General features: G+C 39.1%; 1 protein-coding gene across 1 annotated transcript in view; it reads left to right on the top strand.

Annotated features, from left to right (window-relative positions):
• The window catches only part of opcml (opioid binding protein/cell adhesion molecule-like), a gene marked incomplete at both ends in the record, with an annotated part of 159,543 nt that extends 140,336 nt beyond the window's left edge, over positions 1–19,207 (top strand). The window contains 4 exons of the mRNA XM_083910529.1: positions 15,303–15,440; positions 15,820–15,940; positions 17,142–17,293; positions 19,107–19,207. Coding sequence (XP_083766655.1) covers positions 15,303–15,440; positions 15,820–15,940; positions 17,142–17,293; positions 19,107–19,207 — 512 coding nt within the window. The remainder of the gene's footprint in view (positions 1–15,302; positions 15,441–15,819; positions 15,941–17,141; positions 17,294–19,106) is intronic.
• Between the last annotated feature and the right edge of the window lie 7,471 nt (positions 19,208–26,678).

Raw genomic sequence — 26,678 nt, 5'->3', positions numbered from 1 at the left:
GAATCTTAGTTCTCCGGATTGTCTTGAAGCCACATTAGGCAACATATTTTATGGGATCAATAATTCTATACTCGACTTAAATTAGGCTTCTTCATCTCCTTAAGGCAGAGAAAGACCTACTCCTTGTTCTTTGAAGCAGTTTTTATCAATTTTATCATTGGTAAAAAACTACCTATGCCACCGCCAAGAAGCTGATAGAAATACAAACAGCCCAACGTTCTTTACAACATTCTCAGAATGTTCATTAGTTTAATTGTAAACAAAATACCAAAATGCAACCAATTGGGAATGTCGTGTAGAGACCGCAGTGCAACAACGGGAGAATGTTTTTGGTTCCCTGAGGGAACATTCTCTCAATGTTAGTGTTTTGCTTGGTTTTAACTATTCTTAGGAGAATGCTTTGTGTTAGTAGGGTTAGAAAAACAGTGGACTGCTTCAGGTTATCTGTCAGGTATGAAGCACATGTGTCTTTGACTGTGCTTATCTGGAGGAAGGAGCTCATCCCAAAAGCATTCATTTTTAATGACCCGAGGATGTAATCTAGTGATCTTTCCAACTCCACCAAATAGATTTGTTACATAAAACAAGAGTTGGAAAAACAGAGCCTTTTTAAACAATTTAAAGCCACGGAACAAAGGTTTGTCTTAAGTTACACCTGAAAGCATCAAAAGATTGAGCCTGAGCCAGCGGCAGGCTATTTAAGGGCTGCTGCAGAAAAAAGAGTGGCCTTTTCATTTCAGTAAAAGCTGCAGCCAAGAGTGAGGATCTGAGAGGTCTGCAGAAGCTTCAAGGAGTTAGAGGCTCTGAGGTATACAGTATGTCAGTGTCAGACCATGCAGAGACTTAAATGAGAAGGACCATGATGTTTACATGGAAATGGACAAGGAGGACATATATAAATGTTACTTTTAATGAACGTTTGGCACCATTTTGGGAGAAGTTGGCCCGAGAGATGTCTGGGTGAAAGATGGTAATGGAGTTTTTCACAGGGTGATAAGAAATCCCTGGTTTTGAAGATGCTGGTGTTTAGTTTGGAGAAACTTGACTTGCGGTCCAATGTAGGAAAAAACGCTGTCCTCAGTATCTCACAGACAGTTTTCCAATCAAGTTATTATGTCAGCTGAGATAGAGATGGAGAGAGAGAGAGTTGCAATTATCTATCTATTTCAAGACTTGCACATCATCCACAATATCTAACATGTAATTGTTATTTTTTGAATGATTTTAGTACAAAATTGTTCAGTGAAAAGGATTTGCTGTATTGTGGGGACTTTGAAGCACTTCTCTAGTTAAACATTTTTTAACATGCAGGTTTACATTTGTATTATATTTAACATTACAAATACAAACAAATCATATTGAATAACCCTTTTGCGGGTGCGTAATCTCATTTTCAGATGGGAGATTTGCAGATTTTTAGGATTATTAATACATTTGCATGTAGCTTCCATATCCAGCTATGACGGTGTCCCTTAGCTGCACGTAAGGGCCTCAAACATCCCTCCCATTGTTCCATTATCTTCTCTGTAGCTTGTTTCTTATTAAATGTCAGCAGTCTCTTAATTAGTCTGCACAGAGAAGTCACTATTGTCTAAGGGAAAGCTTATTCTGGGCATCTCATCTTGGGATGGTGCCATATCACAATTAGAGGTGCTGCCAACAATGATGGTCAGGGCCTTATTGTAAAAAAAAAAAAAAAAAAAAAATCATTTGCATTAGGGAATGTAACAATTACGCATGTGATATCATGTCTCGTGTCAGCATTTATTAATGGTTAACAGTGTGGCTGTGTGAGGGGGGGGAAAGGACACAGGCATTGGCGCTGGTCAACCAGGCTGGAACAGAAGCAGGAGACACTAATAAAGGCAAAAGTGTTGCTTTCAAATGTCGACATGACCTGTTCAGCACACACATGAGGGCAGTTACACAAAAGCATAATTAAAAAATAACAGGTTGTAAAGAAGAAAGCCAGGTTTTGACCTACAGTCCATCCTGGCTTTAGTTATTATTATAAGAACTCAGGAGTTTAACATAACTTTTTTCCATGTATATGATGAGAAATGACATCACCGTAGAGAATCTGCCAGCTGTGTAATTACGGTTTCTCTTTTTGTTGCGCCTCCTATTGTTTAATGTTGACACAGAACAAATAAGAAAGGCCGTCTTCATAACTCACGTGTTTCACATGAATACCTCGCAGACCTGTGTTCATAATTTAAAAAACGATGTTGCTTTTGCCTGTATTTCATCCATGTTTTACTCGTTCTTTCATGTTTTCTTTTTACCTGTGGTATTTTAAGCCAGAACAGGACTAGCTGCACATAATGAATCTCCATGGCAACGTACATGTGACTGCTTTCATGAAAAAAAGGAGACTAGGCTTAATCAGCCCACGACAAATGTAAAATCCCGGCTTTATTATTTCTATATCTTTGTGTGACACAGCCCTCTGGCTATGGTTCAAAACAATCCACACAACAACAATCAAGATGGTTCACGATAAGTATGAGATTATGGTTATGACTTCTCTAAAGTCTCTGGTGTGGGAGCTGCTGTGGCCTCAGTCAGGGAACTGGATGTGGATCGAAAACTCCACGACACTCCAGCGTGTGCACTGACACAGTAAGTCCCTCAAAGTGTCCCAGTACTTAGTGTGACAGTGCACTTGACCATGAGGTACACTGTCACGCTAAGTTTCTAAAAGTGCTCCAGTTCCTGTGTCTCCTTCCACTTTGTCCTCATATTGCTGTGTCAGCGCTGCAAAGAAAATAGAACCATTGCTCTTTTTCCGCTTTGTTTCTCCCCCTTTGCTCAGTGTTTTGCAGCCATACGGCACCATGCGATCACAGGAGTGACGCAATCGTTATTTTTGAGTGACTTTAGTGACTTTTTGTTGAGTAAAATGAGAGGAAAGTGAATAATCTACTTCACAACTGAACCATATTCATAATTATTACGTATTATGGTGACCCAAAGCACATTATCTTGTCTATTTATGAATGTTATATTTAACATTATGAATACAAACAATCATATGCGAGTAGTTATTTACACCTTCTTTTTTTTTTACTTGTTCTGACTGTTCTTCTTCAGTGTTTTTGTAGCTATACAATGCCCGTGAGCAAGGCACCCAATCCCCCATTGCTCCCCAGCTGCAGATAAGTGCTGCCCAGCTTGTCTGTGTTTAATAAGGATGTGTTAAATGCAGAGGGCAAATTCACTATCATTAATGAGTACGTGTGCAAAAAAAAAGCTAATTCCACTTCTAATAATGTCTGTACTGACTGAAGAGCCTACCATGTGGATGCTAAAGTAAAAGTAAGTGTAATTAACATTAAAATTATGGTTAGAAACACTCTGTGGTTGTCTTAGAAACCAGTGGCAACCTCCAGCAAACAAAGCTTATACTTTGCACAGGGGGACTCTAATATAATAACAGCTGTCAGAGCTCACTCCTGTCACATCTATAGGGAATAAGAAGCAGGTGGCTACGTTTTATTATTATTATTATTATTAAGATATCGAAAAGTCTTAGGAGGCTCATCCCGATGAAGGTCTAGGACAGAAACTTTGCAACAATAAAATCAGGCTTGCAAGTTTGGACAGAGTCTCTTTGCTACTCAATGAAAGTATTAAAAATGAGGGAAAAGGGGCTGAATTATCCAAAATACCAGAATTTATTCATTTGATGATTTTTAATGGTCAACAAATTTAGTATTGCTGAGGTTGTTCTTGAAATAACAGCCCGAGGGTTGTTTTGTAGATTTGTCCGGCTGCCTGAGCCCCAGATTGTTGCCTTTCTTTGCGCTCTAATATTATGCTCCGTCATTGCCTGAACTCTAGTCATCGTCGTCTTTTCATACCGAGACTGAGCAGCTGGCGTCAGAATATTTATATCAGTCTGCATATGCCACACTGAGCAGGCGGCGGCATAATGTGAGCTGTTCTTATACACTACAATGCGTGAGCATGTTGTTTTAAAGCGGTGCTATTTCTGCCGACATCCATCTCAATTATTGGACTGAGATGTGTATAAATGTGCAGGCATTAACAGCGCTCTGTACCGGGGCTTGATGAGCTCCCAGTTGGCAAACTGAAAGTTAGCAAAGTTGTCACATTTCCACCAGTTCACCGTGCATCATAATCTACTATGCAAAGGCTGTTTTGTCAGCTTAAAAGGTGAAGAAGATAGCGGCCTTCTGTTCCTGCCTGCCATTTAATTCCTGTATGACTTGTGCCATATGCCCTTCAAAGCTCGAGTGGTCGTTTAGCATGCACCCTAAATATTAACCACCATAGCTTCACTCAATTACCATCTGTCTGGTGGAGAGCGGAAAGACACTGGCACTGTTTCACCTGACTTTGGAAACAAAAAGTTTGGCGCCAGATAGTTGTTGTTCAAACACATTTCAATGTCGACAAAGGGAGTGAGAGTATCCCGTCCGAATCCATGTCAGTAATCATTACGGTGACTTTTATGTGGGGTTAAAAGGTCCAGAACAATTACCCCAGCTAATACTGATCCTGAATAGACTAGCGGTAAATATGTCATTTCTTGTTTACAAGTAGTTTTCCATGGATTTTCAAGCATCAATCGAGGCACTATGATGATGTGTGACAGGCGGAGCGACTTAACCACTCTCAATTGTCCTTGTTTTATTTAGATTTTTTATCCCCTACGAATCCCCTGGCCATTTATAATACAGTTTTTCCTGTGGTAAATTTACATTATTCCACCTTCCCATGTAAAATTGTTCCCATCCGCATTGGGCTTTTAGACGGTAAACAAAGTCGAACACATGCTTCCTCGTGTTTTTGTTTGGTGAGCTGTTGTGTTTGGTTAAAATCAATCTTCTGCCTTATTGCACACAACAGCTGCATTGCTGATCTGTTGAATCGGGTGTGTGTGTCTTCTCTGGGAGTGTGTGCTGCAACAAGGCCCAGGCCACACTGAATGCATGTGCAGTAAGAAAAGCTCTTGCATTTTAATTTTAATTTTTTTGGCAGCCACACCTGCCCCTGTGTGATTTCAAAGCAAATTAGAAATGCCATACAGTGTCAGTGTCTTTCTATGTTGCAAACTTTTAAAAACTTTTTAAAAACAGCTTTCATTTCACTTATTTATCGCCATAGGCAAAACCTGTGCAGGTATGGTAGCAGTTTGCTGCAGTAAAAAAAACAACAACACACAAATCATTTGCATCCCAACACAAATCATTCTATTTACAAGAATCTCAATTGATGTTCTTCCCAGAATTTACACCAATCACTCGATGGTTGCAGGTGTTTGAGCTCCAGCAAGATGAGGCAAACAAAAGGGAAGGAAAAAAAAAAGTTATTTTACTTTCAGGTGTTTGATTTCGAGTTTGATTTGCTGCCTGCAACGACTGCATGAAACAATTAAGCGGCAAAATGCTGCGGCGACAGCAGTACCGCGCGGAGCCCTGTGGGACTGTTGGTATCACAGCGCCTCTGCAGCAGCATGGTAATTGTCACAGCCTCGTGGGACTTGGGCAGGAATATAGTCCTCTCAAATGATCCAGCCTTGGGACCCACATTTATCCCCAGTCATTAAGTCATGACCCAATTTTTTTTTCACCAACTTTATTTCACATAATAGTGCAGTAATACACAATGCCTTAACCCTTAAAGATCAGTGCCGCAGGTACACCCTTGGTAAAATGCCATGGGAATTATACAATGCCTTATATGGACATGTGTGTTCTTATAGGTCAGGTTTTTTCATCTTATGTGTCAAAGTGGACCGTTTTTCTTCTATTTTTAACATTAGCGAACTTTGAAATGTGACATATTTACAAATTTCACCAATTTAAAGAACTTTGAGTACTTTTTATCAGATTGCTTATAGGTTGTCCCGAAAAAAGTATACATATCAGACACTATATAGCACATGTGTATAGCATATGTGTATCTTAGGGCTTGAATTAATATTCTGGTATTAGGCTGAGTGGCAATAAACACATATATGAAAAGTCTCAGGGCCAATTCCAATTCCTATCTTAACCCTCGAGCTCAACCCTTAATCTTAACTGGCCCTCAAAATCAAGTGTTGAGGGTTATTTTGTCACTTAGAAATGGGACACCCCTTAAATGCAGATACGTCTTCAGACTGTAGGGGGCAGAATAACGCGAAAGCTGCGTCCAGTCTGTCAACTCCAAAAAAGAAGAAGAACACATTTACGTCACGATTATTTATTACGATCCGTTTGTCAGTCAAGTTATTAGGTTGTCAGTTAGTTATAAGATGATACTCATACAAATACCACAACCACGGACATATTCAGCTGACAGTTACCGCACACCAGGGATTAATGAAAAGTAAACAATAGCAAACGATCGCTTGTCCGCACCGGCCGGCTATTGACAAAAGATTGTAAAAAAAAAAAAAAAATGTTACGCAACAATTACGTCAGTAATCCATAATATGGGCCTAAACTAAGATAATACAATGGTTTGTATAATTTGTATATCTCTATTAACAAAGAAAATACTTAATTTGCAGCATACTCGTTTCGCTGCTTTTGGCGCCATCTTTGTTATGTCAAAACGTGCAATGCATTCTGGGTAGCCCTTGCTCCCAAGGGTGGTCTCGGAAAATCTCAATGTTGAGGGCGATACAGCCCTTAAACTTGCCCCTCAACTTAATTTTTCTGGGAATCGGGACAACACTTGCACTAGCGGGAGCACGCATTTTTGAGATTGAGGGTTAAGATTGAAGGTTAAGCAAGGAATTGGAATTCACCCTAAATGTCAGTTGTGGCACAAGACCATACGCAAGATATCACAGGCATTTTTTTATTAAAACTGCAAACGGAATAAAGCACTTGCAGGTTTTTTTTCCCTTTCCTGATAAACAAAGCACCAGCTGTGGAAATAACAAAGGGCAGTCTGGACTGAAGAATACACCTGCAATATATCAGCATATATATATATTCGTATATCTTCAACTTCATTATCGCTACACGTCCAGTTTTTTTGTATTCGGTATGTCCACTGTTTTGTTTTGTCAGACCTTGTTAAATGTTAAACACTGTGTCGGAGAGCTGCAGCACAGATGTACATCAGTGAGGTAGCGAGTATGTCACTCACTGAGAGCACAGAGTGTCTGTCGGAGCAGACGCTGCACTCTGTTTATGTCTGTGTTTACGTTCAAGTTACTGCTTTGTGTTCATCGACCACTGCTCCTCTCCGTCTATTTCTCTCTCCCTTCGGCTGCAGTTGCATGAGCTCTGCTCCGCTAAGTAAGTTGCAGTTATAAATGTCAAAATCGACCAAGTGTGGTGCCTTGTGAGAAAATTGTGCCTTCCACGAAGGAATTAGATGCATGGAGTTTTGCTAAGAAGTGACAGCTTCGCAGCCGGGAAAAACTCTAGTTGAGCAGAAAAGTGTTGAGAGGAATTTGCAGAGCACAGACTATGGGACGCAGACAGTGAGCCGGTGAGTTCAGCATCAAACTATACCGGTATAAATTGTATCATTTATTTTCGTCTGGCACACATCTGTGTCCCACTCAGTTTCGCCCACTGACCTGCTTTTGGGTCGCGACCTACAATTTGAGAAAGATTGCTCTCGCCCATGCGATATATTAGTTACATTAGTGTGTGAGGGAATAAGGGGTGGGAGGGGGGAGCATCCAGTAATAGGAGCAAACATCACTTTCAAGTATAGGTTTTAAGAATCTATACAAATTTAAACTGCAGTCGGCCAGACCACCAACACAGTAGCTGATTGTTGAGTTTTATCTGTAAGCTCTCTGTCCAATCTCTCCATCTCTAAAACTCCAATAAAGCCAATAATGGCAGGTGTTTTATTGCATGTATTGTCCAACTCTTGTAGACCTTTTTAATTTTTTTAAATGTTAAATGCATATATCTTTCCATTCCAGAGACCTGTATGAGTAGCGGTTATATTAGAACAACCACTAGGGGTGCCCTAGTGAAGGTGAAGAGGTGTCCTTACATCTTACATCTGCAGTTTCACATTAATACTGCCGAATATGTAGCTGCCCATAGACAACAAAATGGATGTTTATCACTTTGAGATGGATATTTTCCATTTAGGTTATTTTTGAGTTCTTTCTAAAAGTCTATTTTCGAACATTTTGTGTTGGAAGAGCAAAGTTCTTCAGTGTCTTATGTCTTTGATGATTGAAAGGCCTTTTTTTTCCTCCTGACACTGCTGCAACTGTGATTACCATTCTTGTGTTTACTTCGACATTTGATATAATGAAAGCTTTTAAACGCCGCCATTCCAGAAATGAAAAACGGAAATGTGACTTGCGTAATCTGGGGGATATTGAGTACAGTACAGGTGCAGAAGGACATGGCAGCAGGATGATTGCCTGTACCCTGCCACCTCCTTTGAGACCAGACATATCCAGAGAATATGGCCGACCTGGCCTCTATATTGTAGAAGCGTTATCACCCTCAGGGGGAACTAGCAAAAGGAGAGTGAAGGTGATCCGAGAGGGTCATCAAAAAAATATAAAGACGGTGGCAGATGCAGCCAAACTTTAGTGTGCCCTTCAACTCGCAGACTGATGCCTGAGGCAGAGGCATTGGTGAAATGTGACCGCAAGGTGAGGGAGGAGACAAAAGACCGGTGGATGGTGTCAGCAGGAAACCAGTCCTGAGGGAGACACGGTGCTCAGCGGGGGCAGCTGGAGTGTCTCGCCATCAAAAGGACCGTAGACCGTTTCAAGTACATTCTACTGGGTACAGAATTCAGCTCAGAGAATAACTACATGGCATTGTAGTGGATAAACAAAAACTACAATTATCTGCTGGCTAATGGTAGCGCCGGCACACTTGTGTTTCTCAGGCAAGTCCCACATCCTGTCCCACGTCTTCTTTTGAGAAAAAACAAACTTCCACTTCACCACCAGCACCACCCTTACATAATTATGTATTCTGTTTCTTCTACCAAATTATGCAGACAATTAGCAGATATCACACTATGACACTTTTTAGTCCAGAGTTTGACAGATTCCCAAAGATGAAATAAAATAATGGAATAAATAATGAATACTTTGTTCCAAAATCTCGGCTTTATGTGAAGGTTCACATCTATATACTGTAGTAAGAACTGTGTGGGAGATACGGCCCTTTTATCTGTCGTTATGAAAACTAAGAATAGTAAATCATGCAAGGAAGGAGGATAATGTAATTACTGTGTGGGATTAAAAAGGATAAGGGAAAAGTATGTCAGAGAGATAGCAAATAGTTGCTTTGACAAAACCAACAGTCTGGTACAGTCTAAAGAAAGCAAAGTGTGTGCACAAGAAAAGTAGAAAATGACCTGAGTCTAATCAATGAAAAGTGTCAAGATTTGGAGTCAAGGACTTTCTTCAGTAGATACACATGTTCCGTGATTAATCATCGAGACGGTATTTGGTGAACAGGGAGTCTTATGCCTTAGTACATCCATCGACTGTATAAAAATTGAAATATCTATAGCGTTATTATTGGCCATCAGGTGGCGACATCTGTAGTTGCAAAAATAAGTAGAAATCAAACTATTTCTCACTTTATATTGAAGGTAAATATTTTTCTGAAGAGTTTATGGCCTCTTGATGACCAACTGAGGCATTTATACCACATAATTGACACCTGGCACCTTCCAATAGGGGAAAGGTTGCAAGTGCCGTGGACGTCTATATAAGAGGAGCTCTTACTCAGACAGCCTGTCACTCATCCAAATATAGTTGTTGGTGTCTGGTTTAAGAAATAAACAACATGGCCATCATTGGCCAAAATACTAAATTCAAGGCTTTAAAATGTGGGCGGGATTTCCAATGAGTTGCCACTTGAGCAGAAGAAGCCACAGGATGGATACAGCGGTTTTTCAGGAGCACTATAAGCTCAGGTTCAGCCAAATACATCAAACTGTGGTGGCATTTCATCATCTGAAATATATGACCAAGGAAGGTTGAAGAGGTCGCGTATTGTTGACTGGCACTTGATTTAAATCTTGATTTAAAATCCACCTGTTGAAGAGCAGAGTGAAGAGACTCTCAGTATTATTCCTTTTGGCTTGACCATTCGCTTTACATAGATTACTGTCCTTGTCTCAGTATACAACCACTCTTGGGAAATGAATTTATTAGATGTTTTTTCTCACCGTTGTCTTCTTCGTCCTCCTCTATGGACCCGATTTATTATTTTTATTTCCAGGTCAAAGCTTTAAGATGGGAAATATGGAGCATGCTCTGAGTGCACAGATTGGGTACAGTTGAAACTTAAACATGCAATCGTAATTTGACTCCATACTGCGTTATCTGCTAGTCCAACTATAAGAGGGTGGCTGCCTTTCCCAAAATCGGAAAGGCAGCCACAATTGTCAGAAGGGCCGGTTATACTGTTGTGGGGCGGCTTCTTTCTAAGGTCATGTACAAGTCAACAGCAGCAAAGAGCTGAAGGGATAACAACACTAGAAAGATAAAAATTACGGCACCATAAATCTGATTTTGTTTGACTTCATATGAATCCGTCCAATTACTTGAGAATCCTAAAACTGTCAGTATGAGTTTAGCTACAGTTCCCACACGTCTTTCCCTTTTTGATATAAACCTTCCGTGTTTCTCTTCTCTATTCTACAAACGAAATGTAATTTGTTGAAGCAAAGAGCCTCAAGAACATATGCATAACTGTGCATATACTTGTTTTTTTGTTTTTGTTTTTTTTCCTTTCCAGCCACAGCTTTTCAAAGCTTTAACGCGTTCCTCATTAAAACGCAGACACTGGATGAAAGCTTTAAGTGTAATGATATGCAATTTACAAGTCATTCACATTCTGATTGCACACATTTATTTGGTGACAAGTGAAGTTGAAATGTTCTTCAAAGTTGCGGTTGTAATTTATGATACTGTTCCTGGCTGACTCTTACACAATTCAAAAAATACTTTTGATAGTTGATTAAAGTAATTACTTCAAGTCCTTTTGTTGATGTGCTGGTTGTGTTCTTTGTCCGTATATTGGCAATTGTCACACCTCAGTGTGTTTACCAATAAAACGGCACTCTGAAAATAGAGGCAAGTGCAATTTCACAACAGTTAATCGTAATTGCAGGTTGTTTCTCTTTTTTGTCTCTTTTTTCAACTCTTTTCTGCCCTTACTCTGTTGCCTCTCAATGGACAGAATTCCACAAGGGCTGTGTAAATATGCTAACGTGGTGTTTTGATTTGTTAGCGCTCAAACAGATACAATTATACACAATGCCAATACCAGCTCACAGCTCGTATCTCTGTGCCAAATTCTACTTTGTTCTGCTTGTGCCAGAGCAAACCGAGCGCCTACAGAACCACACTGTTGGACTCATAATATACTGGACCACATGTATGCATTTTGGCCACAAATATGCATTGTGCTTGAACATTCAGCGTGGATTATGTGTTACTGCAGACTGTGATGGGAACATTTTCAGAATTGGAAATGGAAGAGTAAAGTTGTGGTTGTGCATGACGGGACGGAAACTTTAAATATAATTGTGGTATATCTAGTATCAGTATGCTAATGGATTATATATTTGATACATTTATTTCAGTTTAGCCTATTATCATTGTGAAATGTCCTAATTACTGTAGCTCTAAATTGAAGGTACAGCCGGGGCTGATGGGAATCTAGCCTTTAGCTCGATAAAATGTCATCGATCTACCCAACTCTCTACAATTATCCTAATGGGGACCTTAAATATCTTTAGAAAAATCCCAAAGCAGTCTTATGAATAATTCTTATTCATTTATCATTTCACTTAAACCTAAAAATGTCAACCTCGTGTGGTTAAGGAAAAAAGTGACAGGACTTTTCCAGAGGCGAAATCCATCCAAAAAAGTTCAGGCTTCCAATGGAAACCAAGCGATTGAACCAGGTTTAAGTTTCAACACATTTACCCGTTATGTAGTTCTAGTAACACACAATGCACTTCTGTCTTCACTTTAACTCACTTAAATGTTGGTGCTCGCAAATCCCCGCCTGGTTATGATAATTTCGTAAAAAATATCAAAATCTGTTTGCAAAAACTCCATAATTTGTCTTGCCTGCTGAAGACCATGCATTGTACAAAATTCTTTCAAAAATAATAATAATAATAATAATAAAAATAACATTTATTGTGAAATATAAATTGATGCCTGTCATCTTCAGCCAACAGCTTCTTAACAAACTGTCCTTTGAAATTCTAATACGCTTCTCCCGCTGCTTGATTTGTCTCAGAACCAAGTTCTCTTTCACGACAATGGCTGGCGTTTTCTGTCGCAATGCTTGTAAATGGATTATAGTAATCTTTCGACAATGGCAGCGCAGAGTGACGTCGAGGCAGCAGAGCTCCTTAAGCTAATGGCTAATATTGCTGAGGTGCTCCGCTGAGTGCTTTTAGATGCTCATTTGTGCCGGCTGCCACCCGGTACTTTAATGACTCTCTCATTAGTCATCCAGTCATGCTGTACTGGCACTGATGCTGTGCTAATGTTTTTTTGTGTGTGTGTGTTTTTTTTTCATTCATCCAGAGTAAAATTATGGCCTCTTTATATTCATTTGTATGGGTAATAGCTTGACATTCATATTATCATATTCACTTTGTTGCAATGTGTGGTTATTATCTGATTCTTTATGTAAACTTCACATCTTGTCACGCCTGCTGTGTTTTCTGCCCAACAATAGTTGATATTGTTTTTTTAACAATACAACGTGCAAGAGCCGCACACTCGCACATCCTGCCACAGCAGTGGATGAAATTGGAACGTGCAAAGAGTTGATTAAATCGTAAATCTACATACCAGGAGCTGATTGTGTTTGTTGTTACTAAAGACTTAGACTCTGAATCTGTTCCGTATTTATTAATAGAAAGTGAGAGCGAAATGTCACATAACAAAAAACAGTTGTTGAGGAGTGGATTCTCAAAGGAGAAGATATACTGTATATTAATGAATAAATAATAATGATTGTAATGACTAAATTAATTATTGAAGAGCTTGTGCAGGGTTGTCAAAGTCAAATGACCTTCTGGAATGACACAATATTGCATCATGATATCACAATAAACCTATTCATGATGATAAGTCACAGAATTTCAATGTAAAAGTGCTTGTTCTGACATGGTGTCACTGTAAACTTCACAATAAGAACTACATGCAAAATCTATTAATATAAAAAAAAAAAATCTAAATTTAGTTTAATAACATGGAAACTTGTATTTTAATTTTAATGATGTGATAATTACAACCAAAATGTGTTATTGCTACTACTATAAAAAATATCATATTCTATCACCTCACTGGCAGCTCAGACACACACTGTGTTTAAATGAAGAGGAGGTTGCAGGCCATGTTTTCATTAAAATATGATATTAAGCGGTGGGTCACATGTAATCGACTGTGGGGGCTGCATGTGGCCCACGGGCTGTCAGTTTGACACCTCTGGGCTTGTGATTCCTCCAGAAGCCAGACACAGACTTGAGTGAATTTATAAAGAACATACTTGGTGGCTGGCACTGGCCCAACCAGGACCCAATGAAGAACAGCAGAAAACCAGGAAGCACAAGCAAAGTCCATGCAGTAGTAATCAGAAAACTGACAAACCAAATACTGGCTGTAGAAAAGACCCTTCATGGGCTGTCCATGCAAAACATGTTTTTATCCACATGGAAACATCATTTTGGGAGCCCTGAAACACATTTTTCTTTCCTAAAAGCACACATGCCATATGCACATGCTCAGCTTCTTCTTCTTCTCCAGTTTTGGTGCAGGCCTGGCACATGTACTGCAGCGTTTAGAGTCACTGGAGGGTTTTGTGTGGATGGAGACATTTTCTAAAATGGTGCCGTGTTGATGGAAAAACATTTTCCAACAACAAAAGAGGGCTGCCGAGTGCTTGGAAGGCTGTTAAATTGCTTTACCAGTAGATGCCATTAAATGTTACAAGCATGTTCCTTTTAGCTTGTGGTTTAACCCCAAAAATAATATAATATTGTACCTTTTAGAAGTATATTTTGCTTTTGGCTGGCCATAACAACTGGTTCTTCACAGATCCCTGGTTTGAATACCACCATGAAGTGACGGCAGTCGTCTCTCTCTCTGTGTGTAGGCCTGGATTATCTTTGGTTAATCCTGCTTTCTGTTATTAAATATTTTACTAAAATTGACATCATTAGAAGTACACCTCTTCTACTTCTTCCACCATTTTCCATCCAAGTAACGAAAAACAACACTGTGAACATTTTCATCATGAATAAACCACATTAGGCAATTACCAAGTGTTAACACTTTTCCTTGTTATGCGATTATCCCGAGCCCACAACCTTTACAGAGAATCCCCAGCTGCAACAGCTGAGGATTTGGAAAGCCCAATGACATTATGCTAATGTGGCGAGCTATTGCTGGATTGACATTTCTACTGATTGGGATTAGTGTTCTTATCCATTTCCCCCCCACCCACGCTGAGATATCTCAAGAACATGCTTTTAACATCCCCAGTGTCAGGGGGTAATTTGTGGTGTTACTTAAGTGGGCTTGTTTCCATGCAATAGATTATTATTTTTTTAATAAGCTCATACACTCTGGCCTGTCTGTATGCTGAGGACATTTTGAAACAGGAAATCCCCCAATCCACAGACACCCACTGTGGTCGGATTTACAATACTTTCCTGTTTTTGAAATCCCTTCTTTTTTTGATTCCTTATTCAATCGGCCAGTTTCTTCTTCTTTTCGGATTAGTCTGGCTTCCAAGTGGTATAAAAATCTCCTGAGCACCTCCATCTTCATGAGCACGTACAGACAAATTAGATTCCCATTTCCGAAAAGCCCCTTATCAACATGTATTTTGGTACATTATTGTCCGACTGAAAATCATTTTCTATATTATGTTGCTTTTATATATGAAAAAAAGATGAATTTTCGTGAACAGGATGGGTGGTAGTGGGGTGATTGCTCTACAAACACACACTGGAACTTCCATTTAGACCCACAGTTCCTGGTTAAGCCACTTGTTCTTCCTGTTCCCTAATTCCCAGGAACTTTCCATAATCCTCCAGCACTTTATTCTTTCATTAGTTAGTCCACTCACTATTGTGGAATTGGTGGTTGAGGCAATTAACTGAGCCGGAATTAATTACTAACTGACTATATGTGTAATATATATTATTATACAAGGCATGCAGGATGTAACAAAAGAATGGCTATGTGTGAAATGGCGTTTTTTGTTTTGTTTATTCTCTCTCATTCTCTACATTTCACCGACGGCTCTGGTGAAGAGCTGGGTTTGAAAAGCTTTTTTGTCCTCTCTCTACAGGCACCCACAAATTTGTGACAGAGGGGGAAAACCTGGAGCTGACAGCCATCACCAAAGAGCAGTCGGGATCGTACGAGTGCATCGCCTCCAATGACATCTCCAGTCCTGATGTTAGGACGGTGCAAGTCACCGTCAACTGTAAGGGTCCACACCAGTCACCGTTCACATTGGTCAAACTGTTGGAGGGAACACAGTGTGGTGTCACACTGACACATGGGCTCACAGAAACTATGAAATGGATACTGCTCTGATGCCATTTCAATTACAATCTTTCATCTGAATTCTGTCTTTGAGATTTATATAATGAAATTTGATGACTTTAGATCATACTAAACCTCATTATTGTATCTTTTTATCACATATTGCTGTACTGTTTTGTTGTATACAGTCCTTAATGATAGGTAACTGCTGTTATATAAGATGCTATAGATTGATTTAAATGTATACATTATGATACAGCAACAGCAAATTGCCTGTATATAAAGCTATTAACAGGTTATTTCACTTTGTTTTATAGATCCACCGTTCATATCTAAGGCAAGAAGTACGGGTATTCCGGTCGGACAAAGAGGAGTCCTGCAATGTGAAGCCTCCGCTGTCCCGCGGGCGGATTTCGAGTGGTACAAAGAAGACCGCAGGCAAGTCTATTCCTCTGAGCTACTGTAGATCACTTCTATAGGCTTCATCAACATTATGAAAGATGCTGCATTGACCGTTTAATGGTATGGACTCGGTATCAGTAAAGCCATTGCGTTAAAATCAATAACAAAAAGCTCTACTACTTGTGTCTCTCAGTCTCAAGTTTGTAAACACGTTGGAGTATATATGTGTATGTGTATGTGTATGTATATATATGTATATGTGTGTATATATACGTATCTATGTGTATATATATGTATATGTTGTATGTATGTGTGTAAATGTGTATTTGTGTATATATGTATGTGTACATATACACATGTGTAAATGTACACGTATGTATATATGTATGTATGTGTATGTATGTATGCATAGATATATATACATATATATATACACATGTATACATATATATGCATACTGAAAACATGAAAAGGCCCACAAAACGATTCAGAAGTCAATTTTGCTGCTCAAAAAACAGTTGGAATAAACCAGCAGTTGGATTATCTCATTTAGAGATGTTCTAATTTGAAATTAGATTGAGCTTGTGATGTAATAACACCATTTATACTGCTTTGTTGTTGTTTTTTTTCAGGTCATTATATATTTACATAAACATTAAAAGAAGAAAATAGAGGGAGTACAGAGCGCAGATATGATCATAAAAGTGCTCTGTGACGGTGTGGTGTTTGGCTCAGAGGTGAGGAGAATTTTCTCCCTCTGTTTTGGATGCAGCCCTCTTTTAGCTGAAGGCTGGCTGGAGACTGGAAAGATGTTTATGAGCAGTCCCAGAGCTGGCGAGCTGATATAAACACAGGCTCTGTTGCGCCGTTAAATGATCCCTGACGGTGACAGGCGCATTGCTCGTCAGGCCCCCGAAAAAAACGGAAACCCAGTCCTCGAGAATAAAATGATGGAGGACGCTGATAAAATAAACGACTGGCGTCTACAAACATGGAAGGAAAAAGGCAATGAAACGGTGGTAGAGGAACTGAGGGAAAGTGACGCGCACTGAACTATGAAGATCACAAATGTACAATTATGTCAATAAGGTAGTGAGCTGTTTCTGAGTTATGGCCCTGGAAAAAAATTGCTGTGAATGTATTTGTAACATAAGGATTTTATAAACAGAAGCAACACATTTTCTTCTCTTTTTCTCACCAGCTTAACCGTTAAATGTGATTCTCGTCGCTCTTGCAGGCTCTATAACGGTCTAAACGGGGTTAAGATCGAGAACCAAGGTAAACATTCCATGCTCATCTTTTTCAACGTCTCAGAAGAAGACTACGGGAACTACACGTGCGTCGCCATGAACACCATGGGAATCACTAATGCCAGCATAATCCTATACGGTAAGGAGACGTATCCTCGTTTTTGATTTGCGCTGAAGCGAGATATGTAAATATGTAAAATGTGTTATTTATGTTTACGTCGTCGCCGTGTCATGTTTGAACGGACAACCTTTCGTGATTGCTTCTTCACAGGCGAGCATCTGTGCACATAAAAAAAAAAAAAAAAAATCACCCACTCTATGCAATGCACAGATTTACCTTCTTTTTTTTTCTTTTTTTTTCATTTCTAACATTCGTTAGTTTCCATGGCGATTGCAGCATGGATGTTAGGCTCCTGAGGAAATAAGCTCACATGTGCATATGAATCACAGTTTGCACAATGGAACTTCCGCCTAGCAACCGTGACTTGTGGTTTGCTGGGCTGCTTCTTGATTTTATTCGTAAAAATGTGCGGATTTCGGATACAAGCGAGACGGTTATCATATGGCTCGTGTGGGAGCGGAGACCCAGACAGCGAACAGCAAATGCGGCACTCAGTCTTGTGACTTGCGCTTATTAATTACTGAAATAGCGGTACGACTTTTAAAAAAGCAAAAACGTTTAATTTGAGGACAAGGCTGTATAAACTCGGATGTCCTCGTCCCGCCGTACCTTCACCATCCATTGGGCTCGCACACACACATCCACCGGGAAACCTGTGAAAGTTTATCGTACTATTGTACCGATAATAATCTCTTCGATCCAAATTCCGCTAACTGTTACGAATAAAATTGACTCTACGACTTAGCACTTCACTAGTGTCTCCGGGAAATCACAACAACACGATCTACCGGAAGTAGCCTGGCTCACAGGAAGCCACGGTTGCTAGGCGGAAGTTCCAGTGTGCACGTAGCCTATTATCTACTCTTACCCTTTAACACTGAGCGTATCGCCAGTTTGAGGAAACACAATTTGCATTGTGTAATTGTGCTATCAGAAAAATACCAACAGTTTCTCACAGCTAAGAACCTGCACTTCAAAGCCTATCATTCGTGGTTATTACGGTAATTTCACTGACACACACTCAGAAAGCATGGCATTATATCAAATGTCAAATTTTGACACAGATACTTGAAAAATTCCATTGGAAGTATCCAATCCAATCCACTTTATTTGTATAGCACATTTTATAAACAACAAAGTTACCAAAGTGCTGCACAACAGATACCAAATGGTAAAATAAAGAAAGTTAAAATACAATAAATTAAAAGCATATAAAAGGCAAAAACCATAAGTATGTTTTATACTGTTCAAATTTTAACATAAAATACAACATAAAATGCAAAAATCTCTTCATTCATGTGTTTTTTCCCCATTAAATCAAATTCCTTGACTTTAAACTGTTAAGACTGTCTTTTTACATGCAGTAAATTGTAAATCACTGCCAGGTGTTCTGGAAAAATGGGCAAAAGCTCCTTTTCTGGTTAAAATAAGCAAAAAAAAAAGGCCAGGTGGACATTTTGAGGCTTACGTGTTAAAAAAAACGGTTAAAAACATGTCTACTGGCAAATTATAAATTCTGAGATAAGCCAAGCACAGATTGTACTCTGACATCACCCCAAAAACTGAGTGGACCTAATATTATCCACCTGCCGCTTACCAGCGAGATCCTCGTTGAATATTCACTACACTTTTCGGTGCATCGATTCATATTTTTTCTCATAATTAACTAATTATCTCACCAGCTTTAAATGTTTGAGTGATTAATCTGGGTTTTTGACCTAGCAGTACCTGAACCACACATTCGGAGGAGCCGTACTCCAAATGTAAAAGCTCCTCATTAGAACTAAAGTGCAATATCTGTTGTCTCCCCCCCCCCCCCCCCCCACTCCAGGTCCGGGAGCAATCCACGACGTGAACGGGGCGTCGGTGTTGTCCCATTGCTCCATATGTCTTGTGCTGATCGTGACCTTGCTCCACCAGATGAAGTTCTGATGTGCAAAAAGTGACAACCTTCAACCTCTCAACAGTTGAGCAGCAAGAACAGACTATTAGTCTATCGTTTTTTTCTTCTGAATTAGTCGTATTGGAAGAACGGGAAATCCAAGAGCGCCACTGGTTCACTTTTAATTATCCCAATTTGTTTTGTTTTTCTATTATTGTCATTATTTCTGGCTTTGCAGGGGAGTCTGTTCTCTGTCAGAAGAAAGGAAATCGTGCACTAATTTGATGAAAGTACAAGTACTGACTTGTCCCTCCCCCTCTACCCTCCCCTCCCCAAAACCTTTTTGTATGTGAAAAGGGAAAATGAAGAAGACGAACAAAAAAAAAAAAAAGATAATATACATGTAACTGTTGATAGTTGACTGTTTATTGCCCAGTATTGAAGTGTACATTCAGATTATTATTATTATCGTGTCACGTCCTGGTCAATGATTATCTGTACAATACCATGAAGCTTTTTTTAAGTAAACGGCAAAAAAAAAAGGGTGAAAAAATGCAATGTGATTGTTGACTTTTACTGTATTTTTACAGTCGTATGCAAAACAGAATAACAGATCATTTTATGGTGAAAACAGTTGATTTCTCAGGCAACGTCCTACGTCATAGTGCATCCAATTCTTCTTATTCTTTCTTTTATTTCTCTTAGTGTAGTGTGTGTAGAAAATGTACAGACGTGTACAGACGATTCCTGCACTGTTGTTTTGTTTTTTCTTCTTTTTTTTTTTCTCCGATGATGACGATAATTTCCTAATCCCAGTGTCATAGCAGCTTCATGGCGTATTCATGCTGAACATCTGAAATGAGATTAGAAGGCTCCAAACATTTAATTTTAGGACGTCAGTCGAGTGTCATGTCATTTGTGGTCTAAATAACAACTTGCCGCTCTCGCTCCGAGGTGCTGTTAATTTGAAAAACTGTGAAAAACATCACGATATTCTGGCTTTTTAAAAGTTTTAAAGACTTCTATAACCTGTATAGCATGTACTTACTCTATGTTCTGATTGAAACACAAAAAATAGCCTTTACAGTGCGTTTCTCAGGCAGCCACGGTGGTCCTCGAGTTTCCTTGGTTGAACGGTTGGACTTTTTATGCAATTGAGGCGTCGCGGTGCCGCACGGGTTGCACCTCGTCGCGTTAAATGTACTGTATCGCTATAATTTATGACACATTTCTTATGCGTGTTTGACCGTTATCTCTTCAAATACTGCAAACTGTAACTATCAGTATTATTTTGATTCTGTAATGTTCTTTTTTTTTTAAAATCAAATTAATTTGTTTTATTATTGCTAATTTGTGGTAATGCAAACAAAGATAATGCACTATGCTGCCACTAACACAGATTGATTTTTTAGTACTTTCAAATGATGATGATGATCTTTTTGGCGTCAGTTAAAGACACAACTGATAAAAAACTTTTCTTCTTTTTTTTTTTACTTTCAGTGTCTCTCTCCTCCAATCGGCTTCAGGCAGTACACTCCCTGCACAACGTCTATTTATTGATGGCGATCCAAACAGTAAAAGTAGGTAACAAATGATGAACTCCCATCAACGTCACGTTAGTTTTTGACTCGATAACCTGCTCTTTAATCATATTTATCACCTAAGTATTCAAAGGTGTTAACGAAAATACCTATTTAACACCTCTTCAGTTTGTATTCGACTGCGGAGGCCGAGGAGTTCTTGACGATTTCATTTGACAAAGAGCCGTACTGCTCCTTTCAAACCACAAGCGAGGACGTTTGAATACAAGCGTGAGTGAATGTTCCGTGCAGCTGCTATGAAGCCCCCCCCCCCCCCGTTATTTTTGTTGTTTTTTTGGGGTTCAGGTGTTACGAATGTGTGTGCGTTTAACCTGGTTTCCCCCCCCCTCCCCGAGATAAGCGCTGCGTTCAAGTCTGCGGGAGTTTTTTTTTCCTCCCAGAGGGACATTTTTCACTCTGCCCTTGCACAGAAGTTTCCAGTTTGCGAGAAATATACAGTACTTACAGCACAAGTGATTGATAATGTGATGTTCTCCTGTCGTACCAGTTCACCCGTGAGTAAGAAGTGTGCTGAAGACAAAAACAACAGGAAGGGTGGTGTGAGATTGATGTATGTGGGAATGCTTTTGTTGTGTACTCACATGTTAAGTTACGTGCTCGTGATCGATGGTTGAACCACTCAACTGCGGACAATGTCACAGGACGAGCGGCGAGGTTCAGGTGCCTGCAGCAGTGAAGTTAGGGTTTTTTTCCTGTAAAGCTTTTCATCCCAGATAGATGAACATGATAAATATTGATGTCAATAAGCTTGAATCAATTTGTTCCAAATCCCAATTAAAAAAAAAAAAAAAAAAAAACTGATACTGGAATTTATTTAAGGTGGATTTTTTTTTTTTTGCATATAACAGCAATTCCCAAGGTGTCTGGTAGTGATTTTGTTTTTCATGTATCAGCATGTACATGTATAATTCATCTGTCTTTCAATGTATGCCTTCATTGGTGGCAGGTCAATAATACAAACAGGTCAATGAAACATGTTGTTTTATATGTTTTCTGACCGTGTTGGAGTGTTGGCGTATTATGCATAAACTGAAATGTGAATTCAAGTCATTTGTTTTGAATATTTCCCGACGCACAGTTCTTTTTAAACGATTATCTTCGAGGAAAATGTTCATATGTTTTACTTTTCTACAAAAGGAAGTGCATGAATGTTATTGAAAATGTAAAGAAAGAAAAAATGTACTAATTTGTTCCTTTGTTAATGCCACCCTCCCAAAAACTGCTCTAAAAATATTATATATATTAACAAAACTCCACTGTACAGGGTAGTGATTGGGCACAAATTTAATCACTCATTGCTGAAATTGTTATTATTACAGTTATTTCTATCGAAAAATTGCCCCCAACAGTTAGACTATATGTGTAGCCAGATATTTTTCAGGGTAGGAAGAGTTCATATTAATAATTTAAAGGTCCTCAATTCACCTACATGGGTCCTAAGACGGGATTTAAAAATGAAAATAGACCTCCACCTGTGAGTGAAGGTTAAGTGCACCACTGATCCATAAAAAAGGTCACCTTTGGACTTTTCACCGGGGGGGCAGGGGAGTGAAATGGCGACTGAGCTGAGGATCTGATGGGGATTCAGTTATGTTTGCTGCTGCCTAAAATTATTTCAGGTCAGGAAAGAACTAGTGATGTCTTGTGTTTGCTTTACAAAAAAAGGGATACACTTTTAAATGATTACCAGAATTATAGCGATTGATAGCATTTGAATCCTATCAATCAGTGTAAATAATGCATACAGCCAAGTACTGCAATTATGAGAACAGTGTGGAATGATTCCATTGTTCCTTTGTCACGGGGGGGGGGGGGGGTTAGTACAAGGTGGTGGTCCGGACTACATTAAAACAATGCACAATAAATCCTCCTAATAAGTTAAAGAGAAAGTCCCAATTGTCTACTGTAATGGAACGTGTTTGTAACAACTATACTGTCTCTTTAATCACTTTTTAATGTTTTTTTTTGAGAGAACAGGGATGTAATGAGAGGGACAAAAACATTAAGAGCCTTAATGTCTTCAGGACGAGTTGTTGCTCAGTTGTGACTCGAGGTCTCTTGGATGGATCACTCCATCGTCCCCTACTGCCCTGCTCAGATGAGAGACAGGTGATTAAGTGTACTGTGTTGCAAGCAAAGTTGTTTGGGGACCTCGGATGTTGTACTGGCCTCTGTTTCCATCCCTTTCTGTTCAGCTAGGGCCTTGACCGAGCAGGACGTTTACATTCAACCAGCTGTGGCCACACACACACATATACACAAAAAAATATGCCCATAGCATTTGAATGTGAAGCCAGTAAACACATCCTCACATTCTTTTGTTTTCTTCACAAAATGTTCAGCATGATTTGTTTTCCAAAACCACGCAAAAAATGACAGCATAGTAAGGCAGCTAAAATGACACCAAAACAGTTATAGTATAGTATGTTAAAAAATTATAATCATGATCTTTGACGACATACTGTACTTTGAGGTTTTTGGACGACATAGTATAATATTACATTTTGGACCAAACAGGAAGTGGATGGTAGAAATAATCCAAATAGATTTATCTAAACTTTCCTCAGGTGAACAAACGTGATATTACATGTGGAGGAAGATTTGAGTCATGATTCATTTTGTATAAGAATGTAACAGAGTCCGTCCCATCCAGTTCCTCTACACACTGCTGTACAGTAGGTGGCGGTATACGCAAACAAAAGCTTTAACCCGCCATTAATAAGAAAGACGAAGAAGAACTGGAGACCTACGTGACCAATTCAAGCGCCAAACAAGAAGCGTTGCATCATGGGAAGTAATTTAGCAGCAGTTCATTTAGCAGGTTTATGCTAGCGGAGGCGGACAGGTAAAGGACGAAGCCGTCTGAGAGAGCAGAGCAGCCATGTCGGTAAGAATATCATCATTTTGGACAACAGACCATGATGTGACTTTGGTGAAATGAGGACAAAATACTGAACTATGACTTTTGCCTGTTTTTGGACGACCTACCGCTGTGATGGCGTCAGCCGTGTCGACCAAAGCCCAGAGTGTTCTGTCAGAGAAGAAGACGTGCAGCCACGGAGACACGGTGAGCCGAAGTTCGAAATGAAGTTAATGATTCTTAGCTTTTTGTGACACTTCTCAATCAAATGAATCAACTTATTCACGTGAAAAGGTGTTTAGACTTTAACCTTACATGACACACACTGTTGTATTTGAGAAACTTTGATTTGATTAGTGAAAATGCTAAAGGGGACATTTGACCGTGTTTGTTTTAAAGCTAGACTATGGAGTAAGACATCTGTCAAAAAGACGTATCCACAATTCTAAACATTCGTATTCGTAATGATAAACATTCGTATGTAAATAAAAAAGTTGTACCCAAAATTCTGCTCTCATACACGAGTCTGAGAAATTGTTCGGGTTAGGATTGTTTTTATGCGAGTATGAATCTAAAAGCTGTGAGTGCAAAGTCTTGTGAGTACAACTCTAATTTCTACGACTACGAAATCTTCTCTGTGAAGACGAATTCAAGTTTTCGGGTACGAGTCGAAAAGTGTTGAAATGACGTCACAGGTCACAGGCAGGTCACGGAGGAAAGTAATCGAACGCCGATTGCACCAAATTTGCATGCTCCAAAGCCGGCTGACGAGTGCAACTATGGACACCGCGAGGAAAGCATCGCAGGTAAAGTCAATGACACATCCAATATTTGTTTATTTTTATTAAGTTATTTATTTCATGAAATTGTACTGTTTTAAATAATATACAGATTAAGGACGTACAGACATACTGCGTTAACTTGCAAGCTAACGACATGCCGGTGACACTTAGTGTTTGCTTTACTAGCATTAGAAGTTGGTTTAAGTGCTAGTTAATTAGCACTCAGCACTAACCTGCAAAATACGAACAAAACGAAGCATAAACATCACCATGTGTATATTTGTGTAGTCTTATCTGTCATAAACAAGAGGTTACGGGGCGCATTTGTGTTGCGGTTGCGCAGAGACGAGAGCTGGGTCGTTTATTTAACCAGCACTATTACTCTGAAGCGGTTGAATCAAGGTAAACAATTGATGACACCAACATTGATAACACTCAATCAAGCCCTATAAGAATTATTATTTGCCTGCAGTCATTTGCTTGAGATCAGGCGCACAAGTGTGGTTTGCATGGGTCCAGACTGTAGTAATAATGATGATAATAATAATAATAATAATAATAATAATAATAATAATAATAATAATAATAATAATCAGGGTTCGTACGGTCATGAAAAACCTGGAAAAGTTTTGGAAATTGTAAATGCATTTTCTAGGTCCTGTAAAGTTTTGGAAAAGTCATGGAAATATTGCATGGATAATATTTTGGATGCGTAAAACCTAAATAAAATGATGTAATGTGCGATTAAAATTTAAATTGACACAGAAGTGTCAAGCGGAAACAAGCAGATCACCGTGCTTAGCGACCCCCCCAGTCCTCGCATGGATTTTGAGCTCTATTCAACGACAAAATGCCAGGAAAGTGTAGTTTCAACGAGTGTGATATGATTTAACTGCGTCTCTGCAAATAAGGCGTACGGAGACGATCGTTCAGTCCTGGCGTGTGGGTTTCGCCGGCTAACACAAAAGCTAACAGAGAAGCTAAAAACACAAGGCAACACACTCCCGGGGGCTTTCTTACTCGGAGGTAAAAAAAAAAAGGGAACGACAATTCACATGCAAACGATGCCACACAGTGGCTGCAAGTGTATACTGCAGGCGTGAACCAAAACGTGAAAAACAAAAAAGCCCTTACAGAATACAACCACTTCCTCTCTTTTAACCATTACTTAAAGCATTACTCAAATAATAATTAAAATCTGAAAGAAAGTTACAACAGAGTGGCTTTTTAAGGAGAGCTTTAAACTTTGGCTACTGAAAGATGCAGACCACGGACAAAGTTTTGCAGTCAAAACAAATGGACATTCATGTAAGACTGGGATGGCACCGATTTTCAGTCTTGGAAAGTCAATGAAAGGTTATGGAAAAGTCATTGAAAAGTCATTGAAAACTATTGCTAAAAAGTGTACGAACCCTGAATAATAAATAATATAATCATTGATATTTGTCATATTAACTTGCATGCTAATGATTGGCATACATATTATATAGCTAAAAATACAACATTATTTTGGATGTCTGTCCAGCCTATATGGAATTGATAGAGGTTGACAAGGTTGAAAAGTCACAAATTTAATTCTGATGACTTTCATGGGAAAGTTTTTAATAAAAGTGTTTGGGACTCCTGTCTCATGTTAAATTGAACAGATGTCAGGCATGCCTTTTTTTGAAACAACAATAAAATGTCAACAGTTTTCATTTTGTTCTATAATTTCATAAATGCAACAAACTATAGTTTGCTAACAGTGGATGACAAAAAAAAACCTTGGAAACAAAAATGTAATTAGTATCTTGTATGACCCCCTTTTGTATTAAAAAACGTCTGTCAAACATACTAGAAATAACCTTTTGGATAGATTCAAATCCCTCTGAATATAGTATAACTATATATAAAACTATACACTGTGTTATCTTCATTTTAAGGGTCAAATAGGTTTTGCAGCTCCAGATGAATTGGGGGAGAGTAAAGGTTGCTGACCCCTGGTCTAGTCACTAGTTTGCTCCTAAAAACTGAAAAATATATTGTTGATATATTTCCCCTACATGTAGCTACACCTCTTCCACATTATTTTTACCAGTCTGGAAAATAATTTCTGCGCCGTGCGTTGGTGTGTGAAGTAGCCAGACAGACTGGTTAAGAGCGCAGCAAGACAAATAATGTCGGCGCAAATCTGTGAATTCTCTGGTCGTCCACAAACGAACATGGCGGTTACAGGTAAAAATGAGAAAACATGAACAATATTTTTATTAATAACATGAACAATATTTTTATTATTATT

Source organism: Microchirus variegatus, assembly GCF_963457635.1.
Source record: "Microchirus variegatus genome assembly, chromosome: 2".
NCBI classification, from domain to species: Eukaryota; Metazoa; Chordata; class Actinopteri; order Pleuronectiformes; family Soleidae; genus Microchirus; species Microchirus variegatus.
The sequence above is the reverse complement of the archived record's forward strand: the minus strand, read 5'-3'. Positions and strand labels throughout refer to the sequence as shown.